The 13,686-nt window shown below is 37.5% G+C and overlaps 1 protein-coding gene across 1 annotated transcript; it reads left to right on the forward strand.

Annotated features, from left to right (window-relative positions):
- The first annotated feature begins 6,856 nt into the window (after window positions 1–6,856).
- Window positions 6,857–9,108, forward strand: LOC148870469 (uncharacterized). The gene is made up of 5 exons (XM_088969974.1): window positions 6,857–7,429; window positions 7,690–7,849; window positions 7,955–8,247; window positions 8,386–8,488; window positions 8,585–9,108. Exons 1-5 carry the CDS (start codon window positions 6,857–6,859, stop codon window positions 9,106–9,108), a joined length of 1,653 nt encoding a protein of 550 aa, XP_088826100.1.
- The last annotated feature ends 4,578 nt before the right edge of the window (window positions 9,109–13,686 follow it).

A 13,686-nucleotide genomic window follows, 5' to 3' on the forward strand; every position in this document is an offset into this window, starting at 1 on the left:
AATAGAAGTTCTGAGGCTGTTGCTCTGGCGAGTGTTGTAGTGTGTTGTGAGTAGACGTGGGCAAAGTTCTCATGGGAAGGTGATCCGGAGTCCCTCAACTATCCCCAACTTTCTCCTGAGTTATCACTAATTTAGTAGAGAGTTTCTCTCCTAAATTATTTCTAATTCTTATTTATCTTCTCCCCCACTTTTTATCTACATCTATCTAAAGAAAGTTTAAATTAAAAAAATTTAAGAATTATTAAAATATTCTAACAAAATTATATAATAACTTTAAAATATTTATTAAAAATACAAATAATTATAATTGATTTAATAATATTTATATTATTAATAATTATATGTTTTTATAAAATTCATCATAGAATTATGTACAAACAATATAAATTACGATTTTTAGATTATTCAATCTTAATGTTATTCAAATAATAAAAAACTAATATTAAAAAAATGAAATATTATTTAAATATTTCAATAACTAAATATCTTAAATAACAAAACAATTTTTAGTGTCGATTATATAGGGGTAGAATTGTCTTTTTGTTTATGTTTAGTTAAGTGATGTCTCTCATACTTAAGTAGGGGCACAAGATTTGGAGGTGCTCTATATAGTCCTTTTGTTTATGCTTAGTATGAGGTGTTCTATATAGTCTTTTGCACACCCTAGTTGAGTATTTTGCAGATTTCTCTTAGGTCTCTTGGAGTTTGACAAAAAGGCTAAAAAGGAGTAGTCATTCCTTTCCTTCTAGAGGTTTTAATGCCTCCAATTGATTGTGGTGTGATGGTTTCAGGTGGCTGGAAGGAAACCCTTCGATGGACCAAAGAGGGTTGCTATAGTAGTTTCGTGGTCTATGTTCAGATGTGTGGTTCAGATAGGTGGTTGAAGATCTAGTACTAGATGTGTGGAGTGCTGGTTTGATGGATTTTGTGTGGTGCCAAAAGTGGAGAACAATGGTTATTACCATTGTTGAAACCTGTGATAGTGAATGTTTCAGCAATGCTCAGCTGTAAGAGTGAAACAGTGGTGATCGTTCAGCCATAGGAGTGTAGTATGGTGATTGTTGGTAAGGTAGGGTAGCATATTAGTGTGAGAAAGAAAAAAAAATTTGACAATTATGGGAGACAGTAGTGAACACAAGTCTGTTATGATTCCCCCTGATTACTTGAATGTGCAAATGACCTCCATCAAATTAAACGGAGAGAATTACTTGCTCTGGAACAAATCTATTGAAGTGTTTCTCAGAGCTAAGAAGAAAGTAAAGCATGTGAGAGAAGATAAACCCTTAGTTGACTCTCAGGAGTACAATGATTAGGAACAAGAAGATGCATAGATTATGACTTGGTTATGGAACCTAAGATTAGTGTGAACTTCATATTCTTAGACACAACTAAGGAGATTTGGGATCATGCAAAGAAACTTTACTTAGGGTAGGACAATACCACTACAATATACCAGCTTTATCAAGAGCATTTTAATCTACAGTAAGATAATCAAAGTCTTGAGGAGTACTATGCTAATCTGAGGAATCTAAGAAATGAGTTGAATGTGTATCATTCCCTTACATCTGATGTTAAAATTCAGCAATGATAGAGAGAGCAACTTGATGTAACCAAATTTTTGGTGGGATTGAAGTTTGAATATGAATCGATGAGAGCACAGATACTAAGTGGGTCTGCCCTTCCTCCCCTTGAAGAGGTGTTTGCCCATCTCCAAAGGATTTCCATTGAACATCTGGAGAACCCCACCATATCGGATAGGTATGCTTTTATAGTGACAAAAGGGGCAGGTCATGGTGGTATAGGAGTAACTCATCAGGTTCAACCAGGCCGTGGTGGTAGTGGTAGACATTTGTACAGTCGTGGTGGAGGTAGACTCATACAGTCATGGTGGTGGGCATGTTGGAGGTCAAGATTCAAGGGAAGCTCGTGGTAAAGGATGTAGTAATGGTCCAAGAAGGTGTACACATTGTGGTATGGATGGACATACTATTAATTTTTGCTATGATCTATATGACCCACTTTCAACCTGGACAAATCATGCGGTGGCTAATGGTGGTAAAGCTATTTATGGACTTAAACAGTCCCCTTGTGCATGGTTTGGAAGATTCGGTGAAGTAGTGAAGAAATTTGGCATGAAACAATGTTAAGTCGATCATTCAGTATTCAACTATGATTTTGGTGCTATGAAGATTTTGTTGGTGGTATATGTAGATGATATTGTTATTACTGGTAGTGACAGGTCCAGGATTGATAGGTTGAAGACCTTTTTGCATGATCACTTCTAGACAAAGGACCTTGGTAAAATAAGATATTTATTAGGGGTAGAGGTAGCGAGGTCCAAGTATTATGGTATTAACTTGTGCTAGAGGAAATATGTCTTTAACCTACAAAAGGAAACAAAGTTCTTGGGTGCCAAACCAGCTGAAACACTCATGGAATTGAATGCCAAGTTGAGTACTAATACAGGTGAGGAGTTTGAAGATCCAGGAAAGTACAGAAAGTTAGTGGGTAAGCTAAACTACCTAACCATTACTCGGCTAGATATTTCATTTACAGTTAGTTTGGTGAATCAATTTATGCAAAATCCTCGGGTTCCACATTGGGATGCAATTCTAAGGATTGTAAGGTATTTGAAGGGAGCTCCTGGTCGTGGCTTGCTATACATGAGTAGAGGAAAACTTAAAATAGAATGATACACTGGTGCTGATTGGGATGGTTTTGTATCTATCAAAAGGTCCACTACAAGTTATTGTACCTTTCTTGGGGTAGCTTGGTGATATGGAAGAGTAAGAAATAGACAATGGTGGCAAATAGTGTAAAAGCTGAATACAAAGCCATGGCACATACAACTTGTGAACTAGTGTGGTTGAGAAATTTTTAACAACAGATGGGATACTCAATTAATACTTCGATAAAGCTTTATTGTGACAACCAAGCTGCAATCCACATCTCCTCTAATCTAGTTTTTCATGAGAGAATAAAACACAGAAGAAGTTGATTGTCACTTTGTGAGAGAGAAGGTTCTTAGTGGAGTAATAAGTACAACATATGTTAACACAAGAAGCCAATGGATAGATCTGTTCACCAAAAGGTTGAATCGGGCAAGAGTGGATTACATATGTAACAAGCTAGGATTATATGATATATACTCACTAGATTGAGGGGGAATGTTAGTGTCGATTATATAGGGGCAGATTAGTCTTTTTGTTTATGTTTAATATGAGGTGTAGTGTTGAGTTAAGTAATATGTTCCATACTTAAGTAGGGGCACAAGAGTGAACTTATTTTTGATATAGAAAACTATAAATATAACCTGGCCAACTAGAGAGGGTAGATTCTTCTCTCTAGTTTGAATCGGTCTTTCTTTCTTCTCTCCCTCTCTTCCTCTCTCTTCCTCTCTCTTCTCTCCCTCTCTCTTTTATCTTTCCTTCTCTTTTATTCTAAAACTAACAATATATAGATCTGAATTTTATCAATATTAAAATTAATATTTTAAATCAATTAATAATATATTTTAAATAGTTATTGAATAACTTTTAATTATAAAACAAAACTAGATTTTAAATAGTTAAAATAACAAAATTATGTATTAATAGTACTATAATTTTAAGGTTATTAAATTGAACAAGTAATTAATATTTTAAAATTTAAATAATGATATTATTTCAATAAATAAATAATTTCATTTATATCAATTAATAATTCTAGAAAATAACTTTCAAAAAAATAATGTTTATTGTATTTCAGTAATTATTTATTGTTTTTATGATAAATATATTTTCAATAATTATGTATAAATCTATTTTTGTTTTGTTATTTAATAGAAAATTTTCAATAATTATTGGAATCTAAACCACTGTTACTTAGCTTTTTAAATTTAATTTATTGTGTATTTCTGCTATAAATTTTTAATAATTATTGAAGATTAAACTATTGTTCATAGGTTTGTTCGGTTCAATTGTAGGTTATTTGGCCAACCAAATCGACTTGGTCAGGTTGGGGATTGGTCACTAAGGTTATATTGGTTTGGGTCAACTTTCGATTTGGTCGGTGGGTTCAAAAGAATTAAACTAAAAAATTAAATTTAAAAATTAAGTAAATTTAAAAAAATTACAATGACATTATTTAAAAACTAAATTTAAGAATTAAGTTTATGATATAAAATATTTTAACCTAAGAAATATTGAAAATTTTCCATTTTCTCATATTAAAAATATATTTAAAATATAAAATATTAAAATATATCTATGGTTGGGTCGTTTGATTTTAGTTGGTTTATAAATGGCTAAAGCAAAATTGATCCGACCTAATTGAGTTGGGAAATTGTTGAACCAAACCTGATTGGAAATAATAGAAATTGAGTTGGTTAGTTTCATTAGGAATGGCAATGAGGCGAGGCGGGGATGAGGAGCCTCTCCCCATACCCGTTCCTGCAAAAATCCCCATCCCTACTAATAGGGACAAAGTTATCCCTATCCATGTCTCCACGGGGATCCCCACTCCCCATGATTCTTTATAATGTCAACCATTATGTTTTTTTGTTAAATAAAATAAAATAATTAAAATTTACAATCATATTAGAAAAGATTCAAATAAATTCAACCATATTTTTAAAAATATTGACATATAGACGTATGTGTACATATATACATACATATATAAAGGTATGGATATATATATACATATATAGTAACGGGGATTCCATGGAGTGGGGATTAGGGTCCCCGTGGGGCAGGGAGCACTCTCCCCGTCCCTACATCGTCCCCACCAATAGGGATGAAAATTTTCACATCTCCATCCCCATGGGGAAAAATCACCCCCATCCCTGCCTCATTTAGGGTGGACCCCTACTAAGAGCGGGGAAATGGAAAAAATCGTCATCCCTAAATTTGATAAACAACCCTATTTAAAATTAATTATTGTTATTTTTGTATTGTAAAAAATTATTAAAAGTAGTATATAAAATATAAATGATTATTAAATTATTATATAAAACAATTATATACTCTTACATGTTTCTATTGTTTATCTTTAACTTAACAAATCCCATGCATGGAACAAGTCCCCACTAGTATATAATTATTTTTGAGATGTAATAATGTGTATAATCATTTTTAAATTTAGTTTTTGATTTATATTAAAAACTTAAATTTGAGACCCAAAAGAGGGTTTTTTTTTGGCGAAAATAACATGACTTATAGATCTTAAAAAATTATTCACCCAAAAAAATCAACTAAGTACAAAATTATGATCTTCAAAAATTTATACGTACATCAAATGTACAACCCACAATAAAATGACTGGCCAAACGAACCAACGGCTAAACTACCTGGGTCAAACAGTTTTTAACCAAATGCCAAAAGGCAAATTTCAACCATGCGAGACCCAAAATCAAGACCTGGGTGACAGTTCAAGCAGTTTTGTATGGATGGTAATGGAAAATAAATCAGTGTATTCTAGTGAGAGTTTAGTTGGGGTTGGAGGGTTTTCCCTTTCTGTTCTCTGTTACGGCGTTCTTTTCGGTCGTTTGGATTTCTGACAGAAACATAAAAAAAAAAATAACATCATAGGAAATAGGAAAAAGAATAACAGAAACAGATAAAAATCTTCATCGTTTTATTAATTTTGCATTGTTGATATTGTTTAAGATTACATTTGGAAGGAGTACAAACACAAATATGTAGAGCGTAAAACCTTGCATTTTGTATTATTTTGTATGTATTTGTACTATACATATTTGTATTTATACTCTTTCCAAATTGAGCCTGACCAACAGATTTCTTTGGCTTTGCGAATTATGAATTACTTGAAAATGGTTTTAATAAAAAAATGGAATTCGGATCTCCTATTCACGTCTACCCACAACACACTACCCCCCGTGAATTGAGAACATCTCCCCCTGCATAATACTATGTAGATGGTGAGATGTTCTCCATGTGTGACTGCGATCAACGTGGGCAGAGTTTGTGTGGGCAGGAGATCCGGACTCTCAAAAATTATTAGCGTGAGTTGTCAAAGTATGAGGATATTCCTTAATTCAAGGGACAACTCCTATCCGGAGTTAGTGATCACTAATCCTTATCATAGGAGTAGTTTGTATTGGACAAGGAAAGATGGAAGAAGGCCATATATATATATATATATATTCATTCCCTGAAGAAAGACAGGGGAATAAAAGAATAATATCTTTCGTTCTACACGAATTGTCATGGTATCAGAGCATCGATCCTATAGGGAAGGCATTCGAGAGGTGATCCTACAGTGATTGGCCACCCGTACCGAGCCCAGAACAATCGACGAGCCCAACCTTACCTCCTCCTCTATTAGTGGTAGCAGCATTGATCTTGGTGGCAATCTCCTTGGCCGTGTGCTTATTAGGCTTCGTCCTTCCAGTCATGGTTGGCTCTCTCTCTCTCTGCTTGATGATCAACGACAAATCACCCAAAAACCAGGAGAGATAAAATAGAAGTTCGGAGCAGTGATAAAGTCATCGGAAGTCGGACGCAGCCAGACAAGCGATCACCTCTTCCTCAGCCCTGTGGACGCAGCCGAATCATGTCGTCTATCTCTGACGTCGGAAGTCGGACACAGCCGGATAGGCGATCACCTCTTCCTCAACTCTGTGGACGCAACCGGATTGTGTCGTCTATCTCCGACGTCAGAAGTCGAACGCAGCCGGATAGGCAATCTCCAAAGGACCTCTACACGTTCAATCTACTGGGAAAATTTATCGGTTCTGTGGAGCATCTACAGAGATCAGCATCAAGATCACGTTCTTGAGGTAATTCGTAGCCGTACTAGAATATTACTATTTTTAGAGCTTTGGTTTTTTATCTCGGAGATCGACGAAGCGCGAATGGTTTTTTCAACCAACAAGAGGAACTCGGATTCCTTCGTCGAGATTGCGAACTCGGTGTTTGATTTCCAAGATTTCTCACCTCTTCCTCCGCCCTATGGCACTAAGCTCTTCTGCTCCGAGACACCATTAGTAGGGACACCCTTCGGGAGATACAACCATGTCCAATTCAAAAACCTTAGATCCGGTGGGGGAACAACGATCCGACCTACCCTCACAGAATCAACCACCAAAATGGCTAAAAACCTGCACAGACCAACCTTGACTACAGAGACTCCTGTCGCACAGATTGGTATCAAGTTGGACGACACCAACTATGCTCTTTGGTCCCAAGTTGTTGAGACGTATATCTCCAGTAAAGACAAATTGGGATATATTAATGGTGAGCTTCCCCGACCTCCTCAGACTGACCCAACCTTTCGAAGGTGGCGCACGGACAACGCTATTGTCAAGGGCTGGTTAATTAACTCCATTGACGTATCCTTGATCGGTAACTTTATTCGATTCCCTACGGCAAAGATGGTGTGGGATTCTGTTGCTACTACCTACTTTGATGGCAGTGACACCTCACAAGTATATGATCTCCAACGCCGTGTGACCCGCTTGCGCTAGTCTGGAGGATCTCTTGAAAAATATTTAATGATCTCCAAGGTTTGTGGCGTGAAATTGATTTTCGCCATCCAAATCCAATGGAGTGTGCTGCAAATATTCAATGATATAATGATCTTCTTCAAGAAGAGAGAGTGTATATTTTCTTAGATGGCCTTGATGACAAACTTGACAAGATTCAAGTAGATGTACTCCAAATGCACGTGTTTCCCACTATTGAGCAGGCATATGCACATGTTCGTAGGGAAGCTATTCGGCAAAAGGTCATGATCACTGGTAACAATATTGAAACTCCAGGAGCTGTTTTGGCCTCCAAAAGTGTTAAAACGGGACAACCTACTTCATCCTTAATAGGCTCTCTTTCTTTGAGCAACGGAAAAGCTGGTATGTCCTCTAAATCTCGAACATCTTCTGATAAAACTATGTGTTCTCATTGTGGTAACTCAAAGCATACCCGGGAGAATTGCTTCAAACTACATGAACTTTAAGCCCAGAAACGTCAAGACAAGGCTGAAACTGGTGGTAAGGCTGCGATGGTTACAGCAGAATCCCAACTGTCATTCACATCGCTTGTTGAACTACCACAAGGAGACGTACACCTCTCAGATTCAGGTAACAACCTTCCCCACAACACTACTGATAGCAATGCATGGATACTTGACTCGGGGGCTACCGACCACATGACCTATGATGCCACTGATTTTTCAAAAACTTCACCACCAAGACGGACTACAATTTCTAATGCCAATTGGGCTATATATCTAGTGACAAGAGCAGGCACTGTAACCTTGTCACCTACAATATCCTTAAAGAACACTTTGCTTGTTTCCTTTCTCTCTCATAAATTACCATCTGTTAGCCAAATTTCCACTGATCTAAATTGTGTTGTGCTCATCTATCCTACTTTTTGTCTTCTTCAGGATATTCTCACCAAGGAGATAATTGGGTGTGGTACTAGGGAGGGGGGGCTCTACTACATGGATGATCTCAGTATGGGTCGAGCACATCATGCACACCATCAGAGTAATACCAAAGAATAGCAGATTTGGATCTAGCATCGCCGGTTGGGACATCCATCATTTGGTTACATGAAACATTTATTTTCGGATTTATTTACAGATATGCAGCCTCGTAATTTTCAATGTGAAACTTTCATCTTAGCTAAGAGTCATAGAACTATATATCCTTTAAGTATGAATAAAAGTAAAGTTCCATTTGCTTTAATTCACTCTGATGTGTGGGGGCCATCCCCGGTAACTACGGTGTTTGGGTTTCGCTGGTTTGTAATATTTGTTGATGATTGCACTCACATGACATGGTTATATCTGATGAAACATAAAGATGGAGTGTTGATTATATTTCAATCCTTCCATATGATGGTGAAGACTCAGTTCTCGGCTAAAATTCAGGTTCTCAGGTCTGATAATGGCGGAGAATACATAAATCAACGGTTCCAAGATTATTTATGGATTCATAGACTACTTCATGAGACTTCATGTCTACAAACTCCACAGCAAAATGGCATTGCTGAGAGAAAGAATCGGCACATACTCGAAACTGCTCGTGCTTTGCTACTTGGAGCACTTGTACCTAACCGACATTGGGTTGATGCTGTTGCTACTGTTGTACACCTCCTTAATTGAATGCCATCACGCATCTTACATTTTAAGACACCATTACAAGCACTTTCATCACATGTCTCTCTACCATCCGTGTTGATGATTCCACCTCGAGTTTTTGGTTGTGGCATTTGTATATCTACATAAAAATCAACGCACAAAACTTGATCCACGAGCAACTCGGTGTGTATTTTTGGGGTATGCGTTACATTAGAAAGGATACCGATGTTATGATACAGCCACCCAACGGACCTATATTACCATGGATGTTACTTTTTTGGAATCTGAAACATTCTACTCTCCTTCCAAAACCAATTCTTCTCTTCAGGGGGAGAATCAGAGTGCAAAACATAACTGGTTTCTACCCGATTGACTGAATAATAGTGATTCAACAGAAAAGATGGTCAATGAAGAACCTTCTACAACTGGTGGAGTTTCAAGAGAGACATCTACAACACCGGAAACGTCTACATCGCCATCGCCACTTCCAGTAGAAGAAATAGAGACCCCAACCTCCACAGTACCCAAAGACCCATTTCCTGAGAATATTCCTAAAGTGAATGACCCTGAGGTAAACTCTCCTACTATGCCTTCAAACTCTAATGATATGAATACTTCTGTTGGTTACACTTTACCTTTCAGGCATAATCGTGGCAAACCGCCAAATAGATATTCTCTAGAGATTGAGGACCGGATGTCAAAGTATCCAATTGTCAATTATGTATCAACAAAGAGACTCTCCAAACCTCTCAAAACATTTGTGCAAGAATTGTCCTCACATCATATTCCCACCAATGTTCAAGAAGCTTTGACAAACTAGAAATGGACACAGACCATACAGGAAGAAATAGAGGCACTATTAAAGAACAAAACATGGACTCTTGTTACCTTGCCCGAAGGGAAGAAACCTGTAGGGTGTAAGTGGGTATTTTCCATTAAATACAAAGTAGATGGGTCGACCGAGAGATACAAAGCAAGGCTAGTCGCGAAAGGTTATACTCAGATACATGGCGTAGATTATCAAGAGACATTCTCACTAGTGGCAAAATTGAATACGGTTAGAGTTTTATTATCTCTTGCAGCAAACCTTGATTGGCCGCTACACCAGTTCGACGTAAAGAACGCCTTCCTCCATGGTGACCTTGAAGAGGAGGTGTACATGGACATCCCACCTAGTTATACAGCAAATTCCAAGACCAAAGTTGTGTGTAAACTGCAACGAGCACTATATGGACTGAAACAATCACCGCAGGCATGGTTTGGGCGGTTTAGTCTTGCGATGAAGAAATATGGCTTTCAACAAAGCTATTCGGACCATACACTATTTCTAAAGCACCAACGATGGAAGGTAACAGCCTTAATAATATATGTAGATGACATGATTATCACCGGAAATGATTTAGAAGAAATAGCAACTCTTCAAAGGCAATTGGCAACTTAGTTCGAAATGAACTTGGGAGGGCTCAAATATTTTCTAGGAATTGAAGTTACTAGATCAAGGAGATGTATATTTCTGTCTCAACGAAAGTACACTTTAGATTTACTATCTGAAGTAGGACAATTGGAATGCAAGCCGGCAGACACACCAATTATACAAAACCATAAACTTGGAGAATACCCCGACCAAGTACCTACCAGTAAGGAGAGATATCAAAGGCTGGTTGGTAAACTTATTTACCTCTCATATACTCGTCCAGACATCACTTACGTGGTTAGCGTGGTGAGTCAATTCATGCATTGTCCAAGCGAAGATCACATGAATGCTGTAATGCGAATTCTTCGATACTTGAAGTCCTCACTCGGAAGAGGACTTGTGTTCTCAAAGAATAATCATCTAAAGATTGAAGGGTATACAGACGCAGATTGGGCTAGAAATATCTCGGACAGAAGATCCACCTTGGGGTACTTTACATTTGTTGGTGGAAATCTTATCACATGGAAGAGTAAAAAACAGAAAGTGGTGGCATTGTCAAGTGCTAAAACTGAGTTTCGGGGAATAGCTAAAGGGCTTTGCGAGCTTCTCTGGCTTAGAAGATTAATGACTGAAATCGGTTTCTCCCCAACCTCTAAGATGGACCTATTCTGTGATAACAAGGCTGCCATAGATATCTCTCAGAATCCCGTTCAACATGATCAAACAAAGCATGTGGAGGTGGACCGGCATTTCATCAAACAAAATATTGAAGACAAAATCATCCGATTTCCTTTTGTCAAATCTGAAGACTAGCTGGCGGATATACTTACAAAAGTTGTATCTAGTAAAAATTTCCACAGCTCACTTAGCAAGTTGGGCATCCAAGATTTGTATGCACCAACGTGAGGGGGAGTATTAGCGTGAGCTGTCAAAGTAGGAGGATATTATTTAATTCAAGGGACAACTCCTATCCGGAGTTAGTGATCACTAATCCTTATCAAAGGAGTAGTTTGTATTGGACAAGGAAAGATGGAAGAAGGCCTATATATATATATATATATTCATTCCTTGAAGAATATAGAGCAGTTATTTTGACTTTCACCCTATATCATCTGTTGGCTCATTACAATGTTTAAAAGATATGAAAATTGAAAAAATGAGAAGATTTGAAAGGTGATGATAAGCAATGATGAATCAGGATTCTTTCGATCGCCATTTCCCTAAAATTTTCCTTTGGTCTTCTCTACGCATAGAACTTAGAACCTTGTGTTCTTGTATTAGTCTATCTTCTTGTATAGAATTAGAGTCTATAGAGCAGTTATTTTGAAAATTGAGCAAATTTCTTAAACTACCCTTATGGTTTAGTTAATTGACCAAGTATACCCCTACTGTTTGACTATTGTCTAATGCTACCCCTACTATTTATGACAATTGACTAGCTCTTACCATCACCATTAGCATCCGTTAATGACATTTTTTTTAAAACCCAATTTTACCCTTCGTCCCTCTCCCTCTCCTCCACCGTCTTCAACACCTGCCAATCTGCCAATAAAAACCCAAAAACTCCACTCTGTGGGGTAAAAAAAATTCATGTTGACAACAAAAAGAGTTATCCCTCATTTCCTCTTTTTGTTGCTTCTCTCTGAAAGGGTTGGCAGTGATGAAATAGGGGCAAGAGGGAGAACAATTAAACTATTCATCCATATGATAGTTCACCCACAAGTGTCTTTAAACCCTAACTAGGGTCTGACTATAATACCAGAAAACCTTACAGCTAATCAATCAGAATCAGTTGCGTGATAACCTCTTTTATTATACCGGTTGATTGGCAGCAAGTCTTTCCAATATCTAAGTTAACTCACACAAAGATGGCAACAGAGACCACAATCTAAACTAACTCTTTCTTTTTCTTTACATTAATAACAAAAAACACAAAGAAATAAAGAGGACTTTAATTTCCTCGAGCATCTAGTATGTATGGGCAAGTCCAACTATCAAATGGGATAAAATTTTCACAAATCAAATTCAACAAAAGAATTGCACAAATCAATGGCAATACAATCAGGTTTTTATCCATTCTTATAGTTTGAGTTGTAGATTCTATAACAGAGATGTATTAAAGCAAAAAAAAAGGGGGATTTTATCGTTCAGTCAACCCCTGGGTGGAGCTAGGATTTCTAGGGATAGACTGAATCCTGCCCGTGGATTGATGTCAAATTCGTAGGCAGGATGTGGTTTTAGGGGGGGAGACTACTACTAGACTAGGATGGGGCTGCAAAAAAGATTTATGGGGGATTGCAGTCCAAAAATCCCAAAAGAAAAGTTAGATCCAACTTGTTAACTGATTTAATAATCAGTCTAAATATAGCATACATCTACGATTTTAATGCTGCTTTCTACTTCCTCCTCCAAGCGACTTATCCCACAAAAAAACTTCTCTAAGAACAAAACAAGGGCAAGAGGGAGAAAGAACGAAGGAAATAGAAAGACGCAGAGAAGCCGGATGTGAAGGGATCCGCTGCTGCTGCAACAACATTGATGAAACAGGGGTGTAAGGGAGAGAGAGTGTAATGGACAAAGAGAGAGGTTAGATGTGGAGGGGTCCACGGCTTTGCAGTAATAGCAGTGGTGATGAAACAGGGGCCAAAAAAAAGAAGGGGATGGAGAGAGAAAGAGAGAGAGAAAGGCCAAATGTGTTGCAATGGTGATGATGAAACAAGGGAAAGAGGGAGAGAGAGAGGGGCCAAATGTGAGTACAAGAGAAAACAAAGGAGAGGAAGAGGCCGCTGCTGTTTTACATCTTTTCAAAGCTCTCCGATCAAATCCAAGGTTGAAAATATCGATACGCCTATACTCTCATACTAATCGATACAGTTTTTCAGGCGTTTTTTTTATTTTCATTTTTTGCAACCAATTTAGGAGGGCCAGTTTGACCTCGGATACACCCACCCTAAGTGCGTATCGGAAAGGTCCCGGAACAATACATATCGGCCGTTGCGAGCCAATTCGTATCGATACTTTGAATTTTGCTCAGATCAACATCTGTTCAAAGCTCCTCCGTGCCTACCCACCTCATGAAGAAACCAGTGGAACTTTCAATTTGACCTAAGGGCTAAACGGGCATTTCAGCCTTCCATTATTATTTTAACGATTAGACAATAATCAAACAATAGGGTATACTTGGTAAA

This window comes from Nelumbo lutea, chromosome 2, assembly GCF_056320005.1.
Source record: "Nelumbo lutea isolate HS-2025 chromosome 2, American lotus-T2T, whole genome shotgun sequence".
Classification (NCBI taxonomy): Eukaryota; Viridiplantae; Streptophyta; class Magnoliopsida; order Proteales; family Nelumbonaceae; genus Nelumbo; species Nelumbo lutea.